Source organism: Arvicanthis niloticus, chromosome 3 (assembly GCF_011762505.2).
Source record: "Arvicanthis niloticus isolate mArvNil1 chromosome 3, mArvNil1.pat.X, whole genome shotgun sequence".
Lineage (NCBI taxonomy): Eukaryota > Metazoa > Chordata > Mammalia > Rodentia > Muridae > Arvicanthis > Arvicanthis niloticus.
Window position 1 is genome coordinate 41,340,792 of NC_047660.1, and position 25,618 is coordinate 41,366,409.

The window sequence follows — 25,618 nt, forward strand, 5'->3', positions numbered from 1 at the left end:
ATTTGCCCTTTTATAATATAAATTCTATATCCCTCCTTTCTTCTTTGCATCCTTTCTCCATTCCTCATTTCCCCCTTAGAATAAGAAGGACAGAGGAAAAAAAAACAAATCTCTGAATCTAACCCCCCTTATTTTGTTTCCTCCCTGACCAAGACCTTTTAACAACTTGCAATCAACTCCCCTTGAATGACAATCATAACCCAATTAATAACCAAAAACCATCCATCCCGCCTTTTGGGAATGAGGTATCACTCTCTTAAATTCCTTCCTTCTGATTAGGGGCATAGTTTGTCCTTTTGTGGGGGAAGGCAAGAAAATTGGGATATTAGTTAGTCTAAGAAAGATAACTGTAACATTTTACTGTCCAATTTTCAGTGCTTAAATGAAATCCTGGCTGGAACAGTCTGAAAGGCTAGACTAGTTGAGGTTGGCAGCTTTTTTTGAAGCTGTTCTGGAAGTTTCAATGAAACAGCTATGAAAGTAGTCTGAGGTTAGATCTGGCAGGATGGTAGTAGAGTAAATATGTCTCAGCATCCATTTCAGCATCCCCCAACGGTGAATCTTGTCAGGACTTCTTGTCTGGTTGCTTTTCTCTGTGAATATATAAGCTTTTAGAGGTAATACACATTTTTGCATTTACACATGTATGGAATGTGCAGTGTACATAATTTAGCTAAATATGACATCCTGCTCTCTGTTTGAGCAGGTAAGTTATCTTTCTTTATAAGTCAATTTGGACTGTATAACCAAACTGTAATATAATTTTTTTATCTATGCCATTTGAAAGAATGGCATGATAAGTTCTGAGGATTCTGTAGACAACAAGATTTACTGGCTATGCTTAGCTGAAGTCCTAGCTAGAGACATTTTCATGTCTTCAGAATTTGGAGTTTGCCCAGCTGGTTTTTTGTGTTGCTTTGGTCCAGTATTTCCTTGTTATGGAATTTTGGATGGTATTAAATATCTTGTGTGTTGGAGGTATGTGCTCTGCTGCTTCATTTTGATTTCATAGGGGATTACATTTAAAAGACTGAAATTCAGAAAAGACTTTGAACTTTGAACACTGTGGAGCCTGCTATAGACTATGGGGACTTTTGAAGCTGGACTGAATGTATGTTGCTATGTTATTATGTATGTAAATGTAATTATGCTATGTTTAGGTATTGGCCCCCATGTTTGAACAAGCCTATGGGAGCCAGGGTGTGGAATGTGGTGGTTTGAATATGCTTGGCCCAGGGAGTGGCACTATTAGGAGGCATGGCCTTGTTGGAGTAGGTGTGGCCTTGTCAGAAGAAGTGTGTTACTGTGGAAGTGGGCTATGAGAACCTCCACCTAGCCACGTGGGAGTCAGTCTTCTTATGTTTGCCTTTGGAACAAGATGCAGAACTTTCAGCTCCTCCAATACCATGTCTGTCTGGACACTGCCATGCTTCTCGCCATGATGATAATGAACTTAACTTCAAAACCTGTAAGCCAGCACCAATTAAATGTTTTCCTTTATAAGATGGACCTTCGTTATGGTGTCACTTAGTTAGGGAAACCCTAACTAGGACAGTGCCTTATTAATCCTTTGTCTTTATCTTAATATCTTCCTTAATTTTATTTATAAATTTTTCTAATTTTTTCTAAGGTCATTCTTCATATTTTTCTTCTTGTATCTGTATTATCTTCTTTATTCTTATTTCTTATTTATAAATTTTTCTAATTTTTCTTCAAAAGCTTGTCCAATTAAGTCACTTATCTCTCTTTTGTTTCTATACTTAAACCATCTAAAATATAGAGTCCAAAAGCTCTGTCATTGTACCTCTCATCTTTATGTGTCTTGTTTCTTTAAATGTATTTAATTCTCTCTTTAAGGATTCATTTTATCAATTTTAAAATATTTTTTCTATGATTATACCCAATTTTGTTTCTCTTTTATTATTTTAATAATACTTTACTAGTTCAGAAATTTGGGGCTTTTCCATCCCACTTTAGCTCTGGGGAAATCTGCAGGCTTCTCAGGCCAACTTGTGTCTGTGACTAACTCCACCCGCTTAGCTTGGTATAGCAGGTGCTATTGTTGGGTCACTAAAGCTCTACCCACTTCAGGGTCAGACCCTTTCTCTTGGCAATTGTGGGCTTTTCTCCTGTGGCCCCACATTGAGCTGTCTGGCTCTCTCTGGAACTGTGCTATGCTTGGGAGAAGCTGCAGCTACTGTGCACTCACTCAGTCTGCTGTCCAACAGATACCTTGAGGCAGCTCCAGCACCTGCGTATGGTTAACTCACAGGCCTCCCCCTCTCTTAAAAGGGATTTCACCTCCTATCCTGCTAGAAAACTTCTCTGGGAAGTGTTTGTTTCCAGCCTTTCCAACTGCTTTCACTGTTTTCTCGCCTGGTTTTCTAAACTTTCTCAGGCCCTATTGTTGAGGTTTGGTCTTTTGCTATGCTAAATACTGGTTGTACTAAATGGTTATTTTTAAAAGAGTGGACTTTGGGACTGGAAAGAGGGCTTAGCCGTTAAGATCAGTCACTACATTTGTAGAAGACCCAGATTCAGACCCAACACAGATATCATGATCACTTATAACTCCAATTCCAGAGGATCTAATGTTCTTCTGCCCTCTAAAGGCACATGCATATGCTCAGACATACACATAAAATAAAACTTTTAAATGTGAACTGTATAGCATATGGATTAAATTTCAATAAAACAATGGATAGGTTCAAAAAAATGGATGAACTTCAAATTCATCGTCTTAATGGAAAGAAACCAAATACATATACATATATGCACATATACACAAACATACACATACAAACATGCACACACATACAATCATGTATACACACAATATACATATATACAAGCATATACATATACACATATACACATATACAAGCATACAAACACATACACAAACATGAACACACACATACAAAACATGAATACACACATATACACAAACACGAACACACTCATACAAAACATGAATACACACACACAAACATGAACACACACACATATATATATACACATACACAAACAGAAACACAAATACACTTATACTCATATATACCATAATGATACTATTTTTATAAAGCTAAAAAAATAAGTACAGCTGACTTATTATGGCAGAGAAGAGAACAGTGGTTTCCAGGACAGGGAAAAGCAGAGACACAAAATATTTAGAGGTGATGAGAGTGATCTTGATGTTCATACAACTTCATAAAATGATCAAAACTAACTAAATTAAAGGCTTCCTTTTATTGTATGCATTTTATTGTACCTAACATCCAACTCCAGTCACAGTATGCGATGCACATGGACACTTGTGCTACAAGTGAGGAGAGGGATGCCTCACACAGGCTTCACCACTCCAGAGCCCAGGACAGAAACCAAGACAAACACTGTGTAGTACAGACCAGCACAAAACTGACGAGGGCACACTGGGTTTACACCAGCCACTCTAACTTATATATGCTCTTTAATGCCCACAATGAAATTCTCAAATATATTCATTCACAAATAACATTTCTTACTGTAGTTCTGTGGGACAAGTTCTGGATTCTTGGGAGTTTTCAGCTTGTAGGACACATCTCCAATATTAACTGTTTCACCTGAAAAAGAAGAATACAGTCATCACAAAAGACAAGTGACACAGATTACACTCTGTCAGTGATGACTCTCTTGACCTCCAAGGAGGGATGTCACATAAATGTACCATGCACACATTTCTAACATTTTTATAAACAGCATAAGTTATATCAGAGAGAAGTAAATACTGAGAAAATTGCATTTCAGGAGTTAGGCTGCCACATAAATTAAATTATATTAACCAAACTTATTTATGTTAACAGCAATACTAATATAGGCAAGAATAATACAGAAAATGTATTTTTAAGTTTTTAATTTTTTATATTTATTTACATACACAGGAGGTCATAGGGCCCATCTTATTGGCCCTGACCAGATGAGCCATTTCACTGTCCCTGATAAGACTTTATTACTAGCTAATTTTATGATCTGATTCTATGTCCCCTATGGGTTCATGACTTGAACACATTATACCTAGCTAGTGGCACTGTTTTAACAGATTCTGGAGGCTTTAGGAAGCAGAAGCTAGGTGAGGATGGCAGGCCACTGGAGATGAGTCCTTAGGGTATCTCTGGCCACTTCTTGCTCTAGTCCAGGCCCAATATGACATGAACAGAGTGCCATGCCTTCCCCACCATAATGGACTGAACACTCAAAAACTGTAAGTCAAATAAACGTGTTTCCCTCTAAACTGTCTATGTCAGATAACTGGGTCACAGTGATATGAAAACTGGTACCAGCCAGGCAGTGGTGGAGCACGCCTTTAATCCCAGCACTTGAGAGGCAGAGGCAGGCGGATTTCTGAGTTCGAGGCCAGCCTGGTCTACAGAATGAGTTCCAGGACAGCCAGGGCTACACAGAGAAACTCTGTCTCGAAAAACCAAAAAGAAAAAAATAACAACAATAATAAAATAAAATAAATCTTAAAAAAAAAAAAAGAATCAACAAATGGGACCTCATAAAATTGCAAAGCTTCTGTAAGGCAAAGGACACTGTCAATAGGACAAAACAGCAAGCAACAGATTGGAAAAAGATCTTTACCAATCCTAAACCCGACACAAGGCTAATATTCAATATATACAAAGAACTCAAGCAATTAGACTCCAGAAAATCTACCTCACACCAGTCAGAATGGCTAAGATCAAAAACTCAGCTGACAGAAGATGCTGGTAAGGATGTGGAGAAAAAGGAACGCTCCTCCTTTGTTGGTGGGGTTGCAAGCTGGTACAACCACTCTGGAAATCAGTCTGATGGTTCCTCAGAAAATTGGACATAGTATTACATGAGGATCCAGCTATACCACCCCTGGGTAAATACCCAGAAGATTCTCCAACATAAAACAAGGACACATGCTCCACTATGTTCATAGCAGCCTTATTTATAATAGCCAAAAGCTGGAAAGAACCCAGATGTCCTTCAATAGAGGAATGGATACAGAAAATGTGGTACATTTACACAATGGAGTATTACTCAGCTATTAAAAACAATGAATTCATGAAATTCTTAGGCAAATGGATGGAGCTAGAAGATATCCTGAGTGAGGTAACCCAGTCACAAAACAACACACATGGTATGCACTCACTGATAAATGGATATTAGCCCAAATGCTCAGAATACCCAAGATACAATTCACAGACCACATGAAGCTCAACAAGAAAGAAGACTAAAGTGTGTGTGCTTCAGTCCCTCCTAGAAAGAGGAACAAAATACAGGACACTCAGGAGACAAAGGCAGGCAGATCTCTGAGTTCAATGCCAGCCTGGTCTGCAGAGTGAGTTCCAGGACAGCCAGGGATATAGAGAAACCCGGCCTCAGGAAGAGAGAGAGAGAGAGAGAGAGAGAGAGAGAGAGAGAGAGAGAGAGAGAGAGGAGAGAGGAGAGAGGAGAGAGAGGAGAGAGAGAGGAGAGAGAGAGAGAGAGAGAGAGAAAATAGCTGGTTTTGTTTTTCTCTGCCGATTCCACTGGGGATGAAACCAGGATCCAGGCAAGAACTTTATGATACAGCCATACTCTATACAGCTATGTCATACTGATACAGCCATACTCCAGTCCTTAGTACATGGTGGGTGGGTGGGGATGGGGACAGACTCATACTAGGGACTGAATAAAAGGCCTCTTACTTGCTAAGTAAGCACTCTACCACTGAGCTTTATCCCAAGTCAGTACAGTAGTTAAAGAAATATGGACGATTAAAAGAAACCAAGAGCATAAGCGCCTTGAGGCCATTTCAGGAATTAGAGGAATGTCTGCTCTAAGTTCCACCCTGTTGATAAAAAACCTCATTTGAAAGATTTTCCCTAAAGAAGATGGAACTGCTGGGACTCTGCTTATACAAGACAGCCTAAGAAGGGCTGGAGAGATGAAATGGCTCAGTAACTAAGAGTATTGGCCTCTTCCAGAGGACCTGGGTTCAATTCCCAGCATCCACATGCCTGCTCACAACCATCAGTAACTCCAGTTTCAGGGGATCTGGCACACTCTTCTGGCCTCCATAGGCACCAGGCATGCATGTGATAGACAACTAGCTACACATGCAGAAAAAAAAAACACCAACACATAAAATAAAGTTAAATTTTTTTTAAAAAAATGTTTTTTAAATAAAGCACCCTAGGGAAGTGTTTTTCTAGGTTCAGCCACCCCTGGTCTCAGTCACCAGAAACCAATGTAGCTGTTTCAAGGGGCATGTGACTTCTTTTTGATTTTACAGAGATTTCAGTTGAGTTTGACCAGAGTATCAGAAAAGACTGTGAATTTGGACTCTGGAATAATACTGGAAGGGTCAGTGCTGAAGGCACTCTTAGATGCTAACCGAATGCGCTGCACTCATGAGACAGCAATGAGCCTTTGGGAACCAGAAGCACAATTTTATGAAATCTCTTAATGTTTACCATGGGTTCCTGATGTGAACATTTGGTCCCCAAGTAGTGGTCCTATTTGGGGAGATTCTAGAAGCTTTAGATGAGTCCTTACTGGAGGAAGTAGGCTACTTGGTGTGTCCTTGAGGTACCTTTCCCCAGCTGTTTCTCCACCCACCTTGATGAAGGCTAGGCAGCTCCCACACCATGACAGACTGAGCCCTCTGAAATCATAAGCAAAGTAAATCGTTCCTGCCTTAAATTGCCCATGTCCAGCACAAGGATTACAGTGAAGAGAACAATTAACTTATGAAATCATCCCAAACATCAGTAGGACAGAATCCACATTTGTTCAGATATTTTACAAAGTCAAGTTCTTGGCAGCCTACCCTCAAAATTCAGTATTTCTAGGTAATAAACAGAAGTCAGACCTAATGCCATAAATGTTAAGAATTTCTAGATACAACAAGTGAGAGAACATTCTCAACAACCTCTGCAGATTCTATTTTACAAGGAATGTTAATAATCTCTGACTACAGTGCAGGTCTACACCAATCTCCCTCTACTTTGCTCTCTCTGAGAGCCAAACTGGCAAAGTCCTGGCATCTAGAACTTTGTCTAGAAAGGTCTCAAAGACATGCAGAAAAAGTAACTATTCAAATGTTCATCCCTCAGCCTGGCGAGCAGAGCTGCTGAGGTACACTGGACACCAGGACCACAGGCTGTGGCAATGACAAAGACAGCTAACACTTGTTGAAAACTTACTGCCTTCAAGTCATTTGCAGTCTCAAAATAACCCTCTTAAACAGAGACCTTTAAATAAGAAGATCTGAGACTCTTAGAAAGTTATTTTTTATAGATGATAGAATTTATTAAAGACATAGGATAAATTAAGAGAAGAAGAAAAGCATCCTACATAATGGTAAGTCCTTTTTAGGTCTTGTTAGCTGCTAGAAGGGGCCACAGCAAAACACTGGGGAAAAAACATGAGGGTTGTAAACTTCCTCCACAATCCACCAGGCCATCCCCACAGGCAACTTTTTCTTCCTTCTTATCACAGAGATTCTTGAAGCATCACAGAGCCATGTGGAACCTGTAGGCTCAGCATCTCCAAGCAGACACCTGAGACTCTGGAGTGTAGCACAGGGACCTTTAACTGCAGCAAGTGCCAAGGAGTCACCTCCCCCATCTCTCCCTTATTCTTCCCCATATAAAGTATTCACAGTCCTAATATTGTGGAATTGCAGCAGGAAGACTGAGTTCAAAGGCAGCCTGTACTACATACTGAGGTCCTATCTCAAAAGAGTTTTTAAACGCTTTATAATAAAGTTAGCATATGCAATGTTAAGATTATATATTATAACCTCTTTATTGAGTTGTGTTGTTGTTGAGGGTGTGTAGGGCCGTGAAAGGGGTCTTGGTTTTTGGTAGAAGCACTGGCTGGAAGTAGCCCGGAGACCCTGCAAGGAACGGGCATCTATTCCACTGTGCTTCCAGAATCCAGGCTCCTAACACGTGGAGTGGATCTCCATTAACCTGCACCGTTCAGTCACGTAGGGCAACGCCCCTACCAGCCCCTCCCAAAGAGCACAGGTAGAGGGCATGACTACAGGCTTCAGGCTCAAGAGATTTCCATATTAATGAGTTACCTAAAGGCCAGAGGGTATAGCCAATTACATATTCCTTTTCCCAGATCTTCCTTCCTTCTTCCTCCCTATTTAAGTCAGGCCCACCCTGGCTTAAGTTGGGGGGGGGGGTGCACATCCAGATTCAACTACCATCCACCATGTCAATAAAGATCTTGAAACCCCTGCCTTCGTGACTTCCCTGCATCCCAGCAACTGGTTCCCTCAAGGGTGTTATTTGTTTGGGATTGAGGGTTTTTTGTTTTGTTTGTTTGTTTGTTTGTTTGTTTTGTTTTGCTGTTGGTGCTTAAGATAGGGTCTCAAGTATCCCAGGCTAGCCTCCATCTGTCTATGCACCCAATATTCTAATCACCCTGCCTCTACCTCTTGAGTGCTGACATTGTGGCACCTCATCCAGTTTATGCGACGCTGATGACTGAACCCAAAGCTTTGTAAGTGTTGAGAAGTGTTCTGCCAATGAAGCTATATCTCCAATTACCTTTACTAATTTTTTTAAAAAAAGAAAGTCTTTCCTCTGTATTGAAAATTGAACATCTGATCTCTCCACTAAAAATATTCCCCAGCTATATGAATAGCAACTTATAATCCTTCTTTTTCCTCTTACAGCACAATCCATGATAGTTCCAGGCAGCCTTCTTTCATACACTCCACAGACCTACTGTTTCAGGCTTTGTTCTTCACAATCTAGCATCTACAGAGGCAATATAACAACCAAATACAATCAGAGACAAATCATGCTGGGTTCAGGTTAATCCTCTGGCCTTTGTAATGGCCTCAAAAGGGTGTTTCTAATCTGTACTTCCTCTCTGATCTCATCTCCAATTATTCTCACTCATTCAACTCCAGCCACACTGGTCTCACTAGACACTGAATATTTGTTAGGGTTTCTATTGCTATGATAAAACATCATGACCAAAACCAGCTTGGGGAGGAAAGGGTTTATTTGACTTATACTTGCATGTCACTGTTAATCATTGAAGGAAGTCAGGACAGGAACTCAAACCTGGTAGGAAACTAAAGGCAGGAACTGAAGCAGAATCCATGGAGAGGCTTTCCTTTGCTTACTGGCTCGCTTCCCATGACTCGCTCAGCCTGTTTTCTTACAGTACCTAGCATGACTGGACCAGAGGTGGTGTCGCTACCCATTCTGACCCGCAGAAAGGAGCGACACAACACGGGATTCTTCCCAACGCAGCCCCAGATCCCAGTCCCACTTCCCCTTTTATCCCCATGCCTGGTCACTCAGAGCCTGCCATGTGGGCACACACCATTGGCACACATCAAATGGCCTCATTCTGCGTGGCAGTGAGTCTGCGCAGCAGTTCTGCAGACATGGCTCTGACCCGGGTGTGTGAGGAAGTCAGGCGCCATTCATAAGCTTTGGCGGGTGCCATTCATAAGCTTAGGCGCCATTTTAGCTGGCCGCCACACCCGCTCCCCACAAGGTGGTATGACCCACACCCACCACCCATCAGTCGTCCATCATCAATCAAGAAAATACACCACAGGCTTGCCCACAAGCCAGTCTGCTGGAAACATTTCCCAGCTGAGGTTCCCTCTTCTGGCAAAACCCTGGCTCATGTTGAGTTGACATAAAGGTAACAGCATACTGAACATGGTAAACTATTTTCAAGCCTTTGCACTAAATTCTCTACTGGATGAAACCCTTTCCCTAAGAAGAGTCATTTGTTAGATTGCTAGTAAGGAACAAATGGAATATTGGTAGATTCAAAATGAGAAGCTGAAAGTACATAATCGTTAGTCACATGCACATTCTGGGTAAAATCCTATATTAACATACTTTCAAACTCTCCTTTTCTTTTTTCCAGCTAAGCTTGCTGGAGAAGACCAAACATGCTCAGGGGCATCTGTCTGCCATCACACCCCATCCCAGTTCTCTAGGACAGGCGGTTACTTGGGCTGGCCTTTACTGTGCTATGTAGTTCAACCTGGCCTTGAACTTGTGATATAGCTCAGGTTGACCTAGTACCCCTTATGCTCCATTTCTACAGTACTGGAGCTATAGGACTGTGCCACCACACCTGCCTGCCATCTTTAGGAATGCAAGGTGAGCGTGGCCAGAGGCCTTCTTGACTACCATTGTTACAATATGAGCAGAGTATGCCCCAAAATGTTCCAGTCCTCCATTTTAACTTTTCAAACATGTGTTTTATGACCTTAAGCTAAGAATGCCCCCCCAAAATGTAGGCACCTTCCCTTCCTGAACTATAAACTGAGCATGCACAGGCATGTGCCCACCAATTCCTTTCCCATATGACTATATATAGGCTGCCAGAAAAAAAAAATCTCATCTTCCTTTCTTTTGTTCACGGAGAGCACTGCTTGGGTAGTAACTCCCTGCAGCTCTTATCTGCTGCACATAAGAAATCCTTCTCCACTCTAATTTCTTATTGATAGTTTGGGCCTTATACTCAGCAAAATGTCAGTTTATTGTATTTTGTTGTATGATAAGGAACCACATGAAGGTGAGAGCAGAATTCAAGAAAAACAATGGGGAATGTAGCACTCTGAAACTAACAATAACAGAAAGTCATGGCCACCTCTAGGCCCAAGGGGCTTTGGAGAGAGCAAGCATACCAGGTGCCCAAATTAGTCACTCTCCTAACAGTTATGTCCTCTTGTGAAAGAACACAGCAAAACTTTGGGAGTGGCCTGTCAAGGAGAAAAATGGAGAATAACTATTTAAAAAAAATAATAATCCCAACAGAACTTGGAGAAGAAATAAGACAAACTCAAAATATGCCCAGATAATTTAATATGTTCATCACCATAAATTAAGGAAGAAGCAGAGGATAAATGGCTACCGAACCTAGGAAGCTGCTTCCTGGTGCTTTAGCCAAGACAAGGGGAGAACTGAGGACAGACACTCTGAACCCACCCATACCACTTAACCGAAATGCAAATAATGGCATGATCCATATTTTTAATGCATCTATAACATTAACCAAAATATGCTACTGGCTGGGCATAAAGTAAGCCTCAGTAAGCGTCAAAGGACTAAAACCCTGAAGTGTGCTCCTTGGCCATAATGAAATTAAAGTAGAAATCAATGGCAAAAACAAGTAAAGGGAAGATCCCAAACATTTAAGCTGGAGACTTTTTAAAACACACAGGAAGAAACCACAATGGAAACTGTTTTCATGGAGAAATGGGTCAATGATCAATTAACCATGTCTCCTGCAGACAAAGAGGAGGCACATGACATCCAGATGAACCAGGCATTTAATCATTTCTGCCTTAGAAATCATGAGCTTGTCCATCTTTGGCTACAGTGTTAGACGACCTGGGAGCCATCTAAGCCATAGCAATAGCTCTGCCTTTACACAGTTCCTAAATGTCTGTCTGTGGCTCACTACTCTCCCCTGCATTGCACAGCTGCCAGTGGACTATCGCTAGGTTACCCACAGTCTAGAGACAGCTTTACTTTAACCTGAGAAAAAACGGAACTCTACTCTGCCTGCTCAACCCTCTCCAGCCAGCTCTGCCCTTGTATTCCTGCTTCGGTGACTGACTGAACCTTCAGCCTTCTATACATCTCACACTTCGTTCACTCAGCTGTTCCTCAGATAGTTTCATCTCCTCCACTGAATCTTTGCCAACTTTTCTTCTGACGCCATCTCCTCTTCCCTCAAGAACGTATCATCCCACTCCTTTCCGCAAGCATTTCTCATGTTGTATTATAATTACTGAATGTGGAGGCTGGAGAGATGGCTCAGCACTTGCTGCTCTTCCAGAGGGCCAAGGTTTCATTCCCAGCACCCATTGGCAGCTCCCAATTGTCTTAAGCTCCAGTTCCATGGTATTCAACACCCTCTTTGGCCTTCATGGGCAGTAGGCAGACAAGTGGTACACATGTATACACACAGGCAAAAACACCCATACACATAAATTGGTTAATCCATTTTAAAATTAGTAATAAGTACTTTTTGGCTTCCCTATCTGACAGTGCTCTTGGGCTGAAGCTATGTGAGCACTTTCCAAGGTTACAGAGCACAGCAGTCTTTCAGAATCCATTGTCAGACTTCCACATCCTTGTCTTCAGAATAGTCCCTTCCCTGACTTATTTCACCACAGTACATTGTGTCAGGGCATCAGCTAAAGGAACATATATGTGTATGGTCAAAACGAGGCATCCTTTGAACACTATGACAATATTCAAGTCAATGTAAATCAAGTTGTCTCTAGATATTAATGTTTGTACTAGAAGCAAAGGTTTGCTTTGGAGCTATTTTGGTTTGTGCTGGCTTGTGTCAAATAAAGCATATTACAGAGTGGAGAAATGAGTATTATCAAGAAGCCAAGATGTGAAATATCAGATAGCAAACATAGAAAACTTCAAACACAACTTTTTTGCACATTTGAAGATAAACTAAATGTTCAGTTTGTCACATGCTACTGCTTTAAAAAAAAACAAAAACCAAAAACCCCTGCTGAGGGCCAGGAAGATAGCACAGGGTAGAGGGAGTGCTTGCCACTAAGCCCGAAGACCAGAGTCAATTCCTGGACCTACATGGTGGAAGGAGAGAACCAACTCCTGAAAGCTGGCCTGAGATCTGTGCTCATGTTCACGCTCAGACAAAAAATAAGATACCTTTTTAAGAGGACTACTAAACAACTTAAATATTTCATATAATTGATCATGGATGCTGATCCGTTTGAGGTAATGTGTAGTTCCTGGTAGAGTACTACAGAAATTTTCACACTGCTCTGACTAAATATCAGAGGGAACTTAAATGTTTCAGAACAAATGTATACCTTTCAATAGACAGGCAAAAACATATTCTTAAATAACATCATTAAATATTCAACCCCATTAATTATTCACCATCACACAAGACTATTTTTATGCTTTTATCATGAGAATCATGAACTCCAGTCACTGAACCAATTAGTTTTCTGTTTCACTAAATACATCAAATGTATGGATATGAAGCTTTAAAAATCAACAAATTGATTTCCAATTCTTGTGATTTTCATTGAATTATTTCTCAAAACCAGTCAATACAGTTTACTACACATTTAATAGAACATCATGCCTCTACCACAGTCCTTAATTCATGAAAATCTTACCTTAATATTATATTCCTTTTGTCAATTTTTTAAAAGATCAAAGGTATACAATCGCTTATTATGAAATATGTTATCAATATGCTTGGCATATATAAAGAAAAGAGTCACAAAAATAGCCACAATAGTCCCTTACTTTTGGCTTTGCTGGTTTTAGTAAACCAGTTTACAGAAATCCTGTAACTCATTCCTCAAGAGTTTTTGAGAATTCCATTCCCTAAACTCTATTACAGTCCTTTTCACTAGACGGTGAAGCTCCTTTTTCTGTCAGAAAGGCTAACTTGAGTGATTGGTTTGGCAGAACAGACACCTTTGTTAATAGCAAGGACTTTAAGAATTTGACAAAGTGTATTAAGTATCATAGACTAAAGTATTTTCTCAAGAACTTTTTAAAATGTATTAGCAAAAGTACTTTGAAAATAATCATTTTGGTTTGCTCTCAAATCCTAGTCAAACACATGAAACAAGGAGCCACCAAGAGAAGGACTGACAAAGCTATCTGATAGATTATAGTCAGGTGATCTCAATGACCCTCCAAGAAATTGAGACACAAATGACTTCACTAACTCAGCACACCACTCTTCTGCAAGTCAGGTGGTCTGTCTGTCCTGGCATACTTCGGTTGCTGTGCTAAAGACCATGACCAAAAGGAACTTAAAGAGAAGGCTTTACTGCACCTCACAGCTCTGAGCCTCTCACTGAGGTAAGCCAGGGCAGAGATTCAAGCAGAAACCCAAAGCAGGAGTTAAAACACAGGTCACGGAGCTACACAGCTTACTGACGTGCTTTCTACTGCTTACTCAGCCTGCTTACTTAAAGATCACAGGACCACCCACAATGGGTAGGCTGTCCCACAATCACTAACCAAGAAAATTCACCACAGACCAATGTGAAGGCAGTTCCTCAATTGACTTCAGTTTGTATCAAATTAATAAAATCTAACCAGCTTTATGTCTGTTACTGACAAAATTGAATATGGCCCTAATTAAGATGCCAATTAATATAGATCAACATGTTATTGTTAACATATAATTTAGAAGGTCTGGAAAGACGTAATTGACATTGCTACATTGGAACTGCTTACATTCCAACAATAATTAACATTCAACTGGGGAACATGAGTCATATTAATATGTTAATTAATATTAAGTAATCTTAGCTAGGAGAATAGCTCAAGTCATTAAAGAGTATCTTCTTTCCAAAGAGGTATCAAATTCTGTAACACTGATGTCATGTTCAACAACTAAGTACTATAGTAACATAAAGGTTTAAAGAAACATCCAAGGGGGTTTTGTTGCAGAAAATTAATATAAAAATAAACCTTCTAAGAGAAAAGCCATATTCAGATAAAATCATAAAGTACAGGTAAAGCTGGAATACAAACTCAGGGAGATAAAGAAGTAAGGAATACCTGATGGCCAAGAGCCTCCAGTTTTTCAAAACACTGGCAGACCAACCACTGGGGTCCTCTACTTCCACTGAGAGACATGTTCAACGGAATATGAAACAGAAATCATCTAAAATGTCAGTGTTTACAGTCTACTAGAAACAATACCCTTTGCTACCATTTGTACCAATAAGGAAAAATTCTAGGTAGCAGCCTAAAAATGTACAAAACACATATATTTACAAATCCTTTTAGCGGATGAGAAAAATGTTTGAAGACCTGAAGACTACTATTTAGTTTTCAAGGGTGTTTTTCTTGTTAGAGGGTGGATGTTTTAATCACCACTATATCCTGTGCCAAATATAGTATTTCAAACTCTAGATATTCAACAAATGTTTGACAAGTGAACAAGTTTTAAACTAACTACCATCATCTGAGATACTGTTTTTAAGCCCTGAATAGTAATTTTCTCCATCTTTTGAACACATACTATTTATGGACATGCTCATTAAGTCAAGCCATTTGAAACAGATTTATTAAATGAGATGGATTAAGGTAGAATGTGAAAAATCAATGAATAACATAATTTATGCCGAAGAATCCACTACAGGCTTCTCTTGAGGACAACCTTTCTGCTAATTCTAAGTTAAGAATTGTAAAGTCAGATGCAGTCACACATGTGAACAATTCCAGAGGGATGCCACAAGTTCCAGGCTGCCCAAGATGCCATTGCAAGGCTTTACATCAAAAAATCAAATAAAGAAAACCACGTGTGGTGAGCCACACCTTTAATCCCTGCAGTCAGAGGCAACTGACTCTCAGTGAGTTTGAGGCCAGCCTGGTCTGCATAGTGAATTCCAGGATAGCCAGGGCTACATAAAACCCTATAAAGAAACATAGAGACAAGGCTGACATGGAGTCACAACTTCTAATCCCTGCACAGTAGAAATACAGAAGGCAGAGGATCAAAAGTTCAAGGACAGCCTTGGCAACATACAAAGTTTGAAGCTAGCCTAGACTATGTGAGTGAGACCTGCCTCAGAAAAAAAAGTATAGGGGAAGGGGGTGGAGTTAAAACACAGGCTCCTCAGTGACTACTACTAGAGTAGTAGTCTACTCTGGAATAATTACTACTACTAGACTAACTAGAGTAATCAGAATGAGCCCACTTTAAAAGTACGAAAACAATATTGCTGAGTATTTAAGTGCACTTACACAATAAGTACACAAATAAAACACACATTAGCTAAATCCACATATTGTACAAAATTGTCACAGATATCTATAGTCAATTATTATATGTCTCATTGAGACATAGAAAAAAATGACATGAAACTTTTAATTAAAAAGGATCCAAAGGCTAAAACCTTCCAAATGAAATTAAATTTAGAAAATATTTAAAGTAGGAAGTTTTAATCTTATTTCCTAGAATATTTCTTATTTTAAATATTTAAATATTTCTTATTTTAATTTAAATCTCTTTTAAAGAGATTTCTCAAAGGCATATTTAAGAAAAAACCTTCCATGTTTAAGATAATAAAAAGTAATTAATCTTACACGAACCCATCTGCCTCTACCTCCCAAGTGCTGAGATTGAAGGTGTGGTGCCACTGTGCCTGGCTTTGATAACTATTTTTTAACTTTTACATCTGGTGTGTGTGTGTGTGTGCGTGTGCGTGTGCGTGTGCGTGTGCGTGTGCGTGTGCATGTGTGTGTGTGTGTGTATACTTCTTAAAATGTTGCTACACAGCATTTAGAAGGCAGAGGCAGAAGGTTCTCTGTGACTTTAAGGCTATCTTGATCTACATAGGGAGCTCAAAGACAGCCAAGACCATATAAAGAGACCCTGAGAAATAAACAAACAAACAATAAAATGTTGCTACAGTGATAATTTTAATGTTTGTTAATCCCTGAAAAATGGATATTCTGCCCAGATACTTTAAGATCTTCACCAATCTTAAAACTGCTGTATATTAGTATTTCAGTGTATATATAGTAATTTTGTGGTTTACACTTGTAGTACAGATTAGAGATCATAGATTCTATTAGTGAGCACACTAACTTTTACCACACTTGGCACTTGGTTCTGTGAACCTTCCTCGGGATACAATCGTAATATTAAAGTCAACTTGGACTTTAGATTGAGGATATCTTTGTACTTTGAGTCCTACACAATGAAAGCCCAGGCTATTTGACTTTTTAACAAGTAAATCAGAGCCAGTCCCAGTAGCTTAGTTACACTCAGTCACCAGCTGTCAATTGCTCAGAGCAGGCTCACCTAAAAGTAGGCTGAGCATAGCCAAGCCGTTTCCACCTCTTACTTCTGTGATCTGTGAGCTGCTTGCCCATGTTGTCCAGCAGGTTTCTCTGAGTATCTTCTGCTTTGAGCTGCCAATTCTATTAAACTCAAATTGTTTTGAGTTTTTATTTTAGCAGCAGCATGGACTAGTTGGCTCAGTTCAGGGTTCTGAACAGTGATAGTCTTGACATTTTAGACTGGTAATTTCTTTGTTTTGAGATGTTATCCTGTGCTGTAGACTGTCAGCCACATGAGCACCCTAGTCCCATTGATGGCAACAGCATCCCCCTCCCTTAGTTCATCTCAGGCATTGCCAAAGTCCCCAGGGTAAGGTCAAAACCAATAGTTGAGTCACGACATCACTTTAGCTTCCTGCTGTTTTTGTACTAAAGACTGAATCTAGGCAAGCACTCTCTCACTAAGCTATAGCCACAGCCCACATCATTTTTTAAGAATGTTAAACTTAGAGTAGATAAAAAACTAAATGTATCAACAGTGTCCATCTGATGTCTACATGTTCCTGACATGAATATTTTTAATGATTACATGGTTACAACTGTTCTGGGATCTTATTGTTAAAATCTTTAATACACAAAAAGCCAGGAGATCCCCAGAGTCTAATACTCTGCTACAGGTCAAAGTAGCCAATGAATTCCATAAGGTTCAGTATCTGGTAAATACAGAGATAAGACTAAACCATAATAGTTGTTCTCAGTTGCAACCATACTGAATTTTTCCTCCCTAAAGTCACATGACTATTGTTATCATGGCTCAAGGACAATCTTTAAGTCACAAAACATGTATAAGATTGAATATCTTTTTTACTATTTTTATATAAAAACATTTAAAATAGTCATTTATATGTTCATGAACAAGAAACTGATAAAAAATTATAGGGGTAAATGTTTGAAATTAATACCTAACTAAAGTGATCATATAGGGCAATATTATGTCAATGTTCCCAATCGTGGATATGATAACTTACAGAAAAATATATGACCCAATTTGCACAAATACATATTTGTACAAATAATTACCTGTATAGTTAGATGTTTATAATCTGACAGAACCAAGTTGAGAGGACTGTTTTACAGAATTTAGTTTTCAATTTTCTAAATGAAAAACAGTTTATGCAGAAACATTTTATTGTTTGTATAAACAGATCTATTTCACACAGAGACACCATAAGGGAAAAACCATGAAATCTACAGAACACCGAAAGGAAAGCCATGAGTTGAGAGAAGTGTCTCCAAGGCCATCGATTTCTGAGATCCAGTCCTACTGAGCCAGCTGGCCCCATCTATGATGTTTCAGTGATCTGTGTCAACTACTCTGTGAAGTGATAACCTCCTTGCTGAGTGACCGTTTGTTTCTAAAACCTTGAGCTATCACTACTACTAATTAAAGCATAGAGATAAAAAATTCACAAGTTATAGCTTCTACCCCATCCGACAGAAAAGGATCAAAAGCAGGAGCTGAGAGAGTTCGTTGGTTTGTTTGGGGTGGGTTTGGATGGTTTGGTTTGGGGTTTTTTGAGACAGTTTCTCTCTACATAGAACTGGCTATGCAGGAATTGTTATAGACCAGGTTGGCCTTGAACTCACAGTGCTGGGATTAGAGTTGCCCAACTTCTTTTTCACTTTTTACATAAATGGCCTCTTTTTCCCTTCATATCAGGCTTAGTAAAGGTACTATCATGAAAGCCATCAAAGCAATTGCAACTTCTCACAAAAACACTCTCCATGAACTTTAGCCTAATAAGCCATGAATACTTGTAAGGTACAACGTGTGGACAGGCACCAAAGGAACATGCAAACAAGACAAAGAGGCGTACAGGGCAGGAGAAGAGAAAACATAACTTGAGTTTGTTTTTCATGCACTTTGTTCTTTCGTCACACTGCTAGGAAGCAGTGACAACTGAGGACAGAGTGAGTCTGGTCACATGTTGGAGCACAGCTGAGAGTCTCTCCAGCATCAACACTAATCCATCGCAGCCTGCTACTTTCTGTGCTGTTACAGTGGCCTGTGTATGACCTCTGCTTCCGACAGTGCCGCTCTAACCTTGAAAGCCTTAACCTTACGTGTCTGGATACCCAAGAGTTAATCTTTTATTCTGTCATAAGGGCTCTTGCTTGTACCCAGGTCTCTGTTGAACTCACAACTTTGTTTACCCACAGTTCTCAGCTTCAGTCTTAGAATCCTTGTTATATCGAGGCATATCGGTACAAAAAAAAAAACTATTTTCATTTTTAAAAATTCTTTTCAATTAAATGTTCTATCTGCTGACTCATGGCTCTGATAGTTAGCTAGAGAGGACAAAAAAAAAAAATTTAATCTATCCAAAACTGCTCAGCTCCAAATCCTGTTAGAGTATGCCACATTCTACCCTTGACTTTTGCCTGCTGTGACAAAAGTGTATCATCATCTGGACTGGTGAATTGATGGATTCATTAGATGAAACGACATTATCAAGAGATGATACACACAAGGAGGTGAGCCCAGTGAGACAAAGTAGAATCTCTAGGAAGAGTAGGTCTTATCCCTGATTCCTCTTTCTGCCTCCCAGAGAGAGCAGCTTCCCTCTGCTAAGCCCACTTGCCACATGAGTTTCTGCCTCAACACAGGCCACAGCGATGGAAGCATCGTGCACACACTGAAACATCTGCAACTGTGAGCCAGTTTCCTTTCCTTGTTTCAGGTTGTTTTTTGAACTTTGTCACACAGATGAAAAGTGAGTAACACAATGAAAAGCAAATAAATGCTCTAGAAGTTATAGTCCAGGACAGGCAAGTTTTGAATTGCAATTTCACTGTGTGATCCTCACAGCAGGGCACTTTTTTCTTTCTGGGACTCATTCATTTCAACTATAGTCTAGGGTTTTAAGTAAACCCTATGACTTTAACTAAATTTATGACTTTCAGTTCTAAGCCTGTTTGAAACTGAGTCTTCTGTTAAAATTGGGAAGAACCATGGGCACGGGTTCTCCAGCAAGAATATACACGTGTCTGTGCCATCACAAGCCCTAGTTGGCTCAGGGCACAAAACCGGCTACCTAGCCCTTGAGAGTCAAAGATCAAGGTCAAGCGCGGGTTTTAACAGCCCCCAAAAGGCTGCTGCATAAGCCTCTTGAGTGGCCTCTAGCCTCAGTTAGGATTCTTGTAGTAATTCTCTAAGTAGGATTTTCCAATGGGAAAAGAAAGCTGTGTTCTTAGACGTCAGGGACCTTAGTCCGGACCTCTCAGGTTACAGAGTGGAGCCCAGGGGGCGCCAGCGCCTTGGCCCACATCACACAGAAGCGAGGGCAGAAGCAGCAGCGAAGCCGGAGGGCCCAGTTACCTGAGTCGGTCACCCCAGCGTGCATCAGTCTGACCTCCAGCCGCTGCTGGTCCCCGCCCGGCCTGCCCCGCAGCACCTGCCGCAGGAGCAGCCGCATGCGCCGCGAGGCCGCGTCGCCGAGGCTGCCCGGGGCTCCAAGGAGGAGGAGGCGTGACTGCATGGTGTAGGAGACTCGGCTTGGGACCTCCAGGGGCTGCGGGGGCCAAGCGCCTTCCCCGGACGGGGCAGGAGGCGGCCTGCGAGCGGGACAGGAAGCGACTAGGAGGCGGGTCCGCCGGAAACTCCTTCCCCCGGCTCGCCGGGCTCGGCCGTGTGGGCCCGGGCCGGGGCGGAGGGCAGGCCAAGCGCCAGCCGGTAGAATCGGCTACCCCGGCCCAGCGCGCCGCCCCAGGCGTGGTCACTCCAGGGACGCCCGGAGCTGGGGAGATGCCAAAGACCTTTAGCACAGTTGAGCACTGGCCCTGTTTCTTTCTTGGCTGCTAGCCCACTGTGTTATGATGCACTGTGGGTTTTCCCCTCACTACTGCTTCAGATCTTTTTTCAGAATTGAGAAAATATACGAGAGAGATTCTGGAACTCCACCTATTTTAATTCTTTGTCATCTTCACAGGGTTTCCACACAACAGGCATGGAAATCTCTGTTTAGCCTTCCTTTGTCGCTCCTGTTTTATCATCTTCTAAACTGTAAGAGGAAATTTTACTTTATAATGGTGAATGAAAAAAACGTTCAACTACCAGAAGGATCCAGTCAGGCAACAAGGCAAGGGTTATATAAACATAATTTATGTCTTTAGTGAGCAAAAAGTAGGACACTTGACTAAGGCTTCCTCCCTTCCATGCATTCCGAAAGCAGCAGCAGTCTTCCATAAAGCAAACAAAGCCTAACATAATTATGCTGCCTCTCCCAAATGTCAAGAGTGAATTAACCAAAGCAAAAAGTTTAAATGAAGTTCTGCACAATGAAATCAAACAAACAGGATACGGGCCTGGCTCTCAGGGAATGGCCTTGCCAATTCTAGACCTACCTGTATCTTACTTGCATCGATATTAAACACCCACCACCCAAGCCCTTAAATTTACTGAGGAACCTGAAGTTAGAGGGAAATGGAGGCGGGGGTGGGTGTGGGGGAAAAAATCTAATCTACTTTGGAGAAAGTGAAAATAAAGGTAGTGAATATTTAAGTTGTCAAACCAGCATTATTCCATGGGTACATTCTCACTATTTCACAGTGGCCTCTGTTGGGTCTCAAACCTGGAACCAACTCTGTCTGAGATGCCAGTTAGCAGATAAAAGCTCCTATTAACAACTCAAAGCTGGCTCTGGCTGCAGGTCCTCCCACCATGCTTCCCTCCCTCCATATTACTGGATCCTCCCGATGAGGTGCTCAGCCCCCTACCCTTGAACTCTCCAACACAGAGGCTGGGATCCTTTCCCCCAGCGGCACTTCCCTATAAAATCCAGCTGTTGTGACTACTCTGGTCCACTTTTGCTTTCCTGATCTGCTGGCTTCTAGGCTCCTGGCTCTCTCCTCTCCCAGTTTCCCCTCTACACACAAACACACACACACACACACACACACACAAACACACCTTCAGTCAGCTGGTCATGTCCACTCTGGACCCTACCAGGTGCCTCTCCCTCTGACAGATTTCTCCCTCACGTCTATAATATACCCTTTTCACCATCATATCTAGGAGCAATCACGTTCTCCTTTTATTTCTTTGTTCTTTTTCTTTCTCTGTTTTTCCTTCAACCCCTGTGTGACTTGGGAAATGGCAAGCATATAAGTAGCATAGTAACTTACAAATGTCTTCTCCCCATTTGAGCCTGAGCTAGTTGACCATTGTTGCAGTCAACTTGACTGGGTCTGTGTTGGGAGCCGACTCTTAGCAGAAAGCGGCCTACAAGGCACGTGGCAAAAGCGTATAAATACCCTAGATTTCCCTTCAATAAGAGAGAGACTAGAGAGACAAGAGGAGACAATAAAGGAGAGAGACACACAATAAATGAGACTTGATCAGACCCTCTGTCTTTTTTGTCTTTTCTCCATTCTTCGAGTTGCCTCTCTCTCTCTCTCTCTCTCTCTCTCTCTCTCTCTCTCTCTCTCTCTCTCTCTTGTTAGACCCAGGCCTGTGGAACAGAGCGGCCCATTACAGGTCTGGGTTCCACTAAGAGACAAGCCTCTGGGCTGTCTGTGAGGACATTTCAAGGAAAGAGTAACTAAAAAAGGAAGACTCTCCCACCCTGCATGTGCAGTACCACCCCGGAGGAAACTTAGAAGGAGTTGGCAGGGAACAGCCCTACTCTGGCTTGCCCATTTCCACCCCTTGCTCACCAGTATCATACTCCACTACCACCAGATTCCAGGTTCTCCAACATAGAACCAACATCAAGAGGCTTGACAGGAGTCCTCCACCCCTTCACCACCAGCAGGGACTGCTGAAGCACCAGCCATGTGGACAGTGCAGCTACCAGATTCTCCACCTCCCTAATGTACAGACAACAATGATTACATTTCCCAGCTCCTATTGTGCAAACTAAACGCCTTTCTTAAACATATACTCATTCAATTTATCCTGTTCTAGAGAAACTTGACTAATGCAAAGAATGTACTCTAAGCCATAAGATTTTGCTCAACATTTTAATTGACTATCTTCTCTGTAACAATTCACAAATAAGAGGTTCTCTGACCTAACTGTTTCAGTCAGGGTTCCAATCACTCTCACAAAGCAACATCACCAAGAGCAAGTTTGTAGAGGCTATGTGGGGGAGGGTTTGTTTCAGCTTACACTTCCAGGTAACTGTCATGGATCACTGAGGGAAGTCAGGACAGGAACTTGAATAGGACAGGACCCCAGAGGCAGGAGCTGATTCAGAGGCCATGGTGTTGCTTTACTCATTTCCTTCCCCTGACTTCCTCAGCTTGCTTTCTTACAAAACCCAGGACCACCAGCCCAGGGGTGGCCTCACCCATGTAGGCCTCACACATCAATCACTAATTAAGAAAATGCCCCACAGGCTTGCCTGCAGCATATTATGGGAGTATTTTCTCCATTGACATAAATCCCCTCCTCTCACATGACTATAGCCTGTGCCAAATTGACACAAAAGTATCCAGCACACCTACATTTTAGAGATGAAGAAACTGAGGCTCTGTTTATTGTCAAGTCATCCTGATTTAACTTCAGTAGATCTCAGTAAAGATGGGGTTGGGGGCGGGATGTAAGAACAATCCAAGGTAGTTTAACAAAAATAAATGATCTAAGTGCTCACAGAGTTGAGACAATGAAGACACTGAGACACTGAAGCACACCCAGCCATCACAGAGAACCTCCTGCCTCTACCTCCCTATGCTGAGATTAAAAGTACACACTCCCCTGCCCAGTTGCTAAAAAGTTTCTATTTATTGTCTTATATTTTGTATATGGAGAGACAATGGGATCACAGCAATTACAAAAAGCAGACATAGCAAAAGGTGTACAAAGACTGATGTGTGCAAGATGCAGATTCAATGCTCTCAAATAATGCTACACAGAGGAAAGGCCAGTGAGGGTTCCCAGAGAAAGTAATGTTTGAACTTGTTCTTCCAGAATATGCATGAGTAGATCCATCTGTCTTTTCAGAATATTCAGGGAATTCATTCCTGATTATTTATATAAAAACACAAAAGTCATACTATGTACTAAAGCTAAATTTTAAAAACATACTGAGGACCTATGAAATGGCTCAATAGGTAAACACACTTGATGCTAATCATGGTAACCTAAATTTGATCCCCAGAGCCCACATGGTGGAAGAAAGACTGCTATGTCTTCTGACATTTATACATAAGTCATAAATACACACACACAAACATACACACACAAATCAATGAAATATAATTTAAAAAGACACTGAAACCAAGACATCATGTCAGTTTACAGGAAGTTCTGATGCATACAGTAAGAGGAAATATCATATGATAAACAGAAATTGTTTTGCTGTATGCAGAAAGTGAATTTGAAGCTTGATTTCAACATCATTTGAACCACACAGATTGAGCCCTATACTAGATATTGCTAACGGAAAAAACTACATATTATCATAATCATTTATTTATTTATTTATTTAATATTACAGTTTGTTGAGATAGGATTTCTCTGTAAAATAATATATATATACTATTATATAAATATACCATTATATATATAATAGTATGTATATATATATATATTGTATAAAGTAGTATATAGTAAAATATATATATGAATCCTGTTGTTAAAATGAACAGTGTAACTTAAAAGAACAGTTATGTTATGTAAATATGTTTTTCTTTTAATCCCAGGTGTGGGGTAAGAGTCTGCTGCTTCACAGCAGGTGAATATGATTTGCCCAGTGCACTAGTAGCAGGTAGTTTAATTCTGGGGAATCTGGAAAGGGTATAAATGGGAAAACCCCAGGAGGGCCTGCAGCAGCAGGTGCTTGTTCCTCTTCCGATGGCTTGACAAGTGGTCATGGACTAAGAGACAAGAAGGAAAACTTGGTTATCCTGATGTCCAAAGATCAGACTTGCTCCCAAAGAGCCCAAGGTCCCTAGTCAGCAGGAAGCAGTGTGAAGAAGTCTGTGACCCCTTTCCTCTCGAACCTTCTTTCTCTCATACCTAGTTTTGGAGGGTTGGAAAGAATCAGGGTGGCATAAATGTTGGAAGGCTGGTAGATAGGAGAACACAATAAGATAGCTGGAAGGAAATATGACAACAGAGGAGTTTAAATCCAAGAGCCACACAGATGAGGAGTTATCAAGTGATTGATGAAAACTGAAAAGAACCCTCCTGCAGTCTGAGGCCTGCGGGTAAGTGCACCCAGGAGCCCCCCAGACACATTCTGGGGGATCCATAGACCCATAGCCAGCGCTAGCACGCCCCTTCCGCCGCACGCCCCTCCTGCAGTCTGAGCCCTGCTGGTAAGTGCACCCAGGAGCCCCCCAGACACATTCTGGGGGATCCATAGACCCATAGCCAGCGCTAGCACGCCCCTTCCGCCGCACGCCCCTCCTGCAGTCTGAGGCCTGCTGGTAAGTGCACCCAGGAGCCCCCCAGACACATTCTGGGGGATCCATAGACCCATAGCCAGCGCTAGCACGCCCCTTCCGCCGCTCGCCCCTCCTGCAGTCTGAGGCCTGCTGGTAAGTGCACCCAGGAGCCCCCCAGACACATTCTGGGGGATCCATAGAACCCATAGCCAGCGCTAGCACGCCCCTTCCACCGCTCGCCCCTCCTGCAGTCTGAGGCCTGCTGGTAAGTGCACCCAGGAGCCCCCCAGACACATTCTGGGGGATCCATAGAACCCATAGCCAGCGCTAGCACGACCCTTCCGCCGCTCGCCCCTCCTGCAGTCTGAGGCCTGAGAGTGAGTGCACCTAGGAGCCCCCCAGACACATTCTGGGGG

The 25,618-nt window shown here is 41.5% G+C and overlaps 1 protein-coding gene across 1 annotated transcript in view; it reads right to left on the minus strand.

Moving 5' to 3' along the window:
• The window catches only part of Vwa8 (von Willebrand factor A domain containing 8), a 320,110-nt gene extending 299,599 nt beyond the window's left edge, over positions 1-20,511 (minus strand). Inside the window, exons 1-2 of the mRNA XM_034497994.2 lie at positions 20,191-20,511; positions 3,525-3,602 (exon numbers count right to left, since the gene is read on the minus strand). Coding sequence (XP_034353885.1) covers positions 3,525-3,602; positions 20,191-20,350 — 238 coding nt within the window. The 5' untranslated portion in view covers positions 20,351-20,511. The remainder of the gene's footprint in view (positions 1-3,524; positions 3,603-20,190) is intronic.
• Between the last annotated feature and the right edge of the window lie 5,107 nt (positions 20,512-25,618).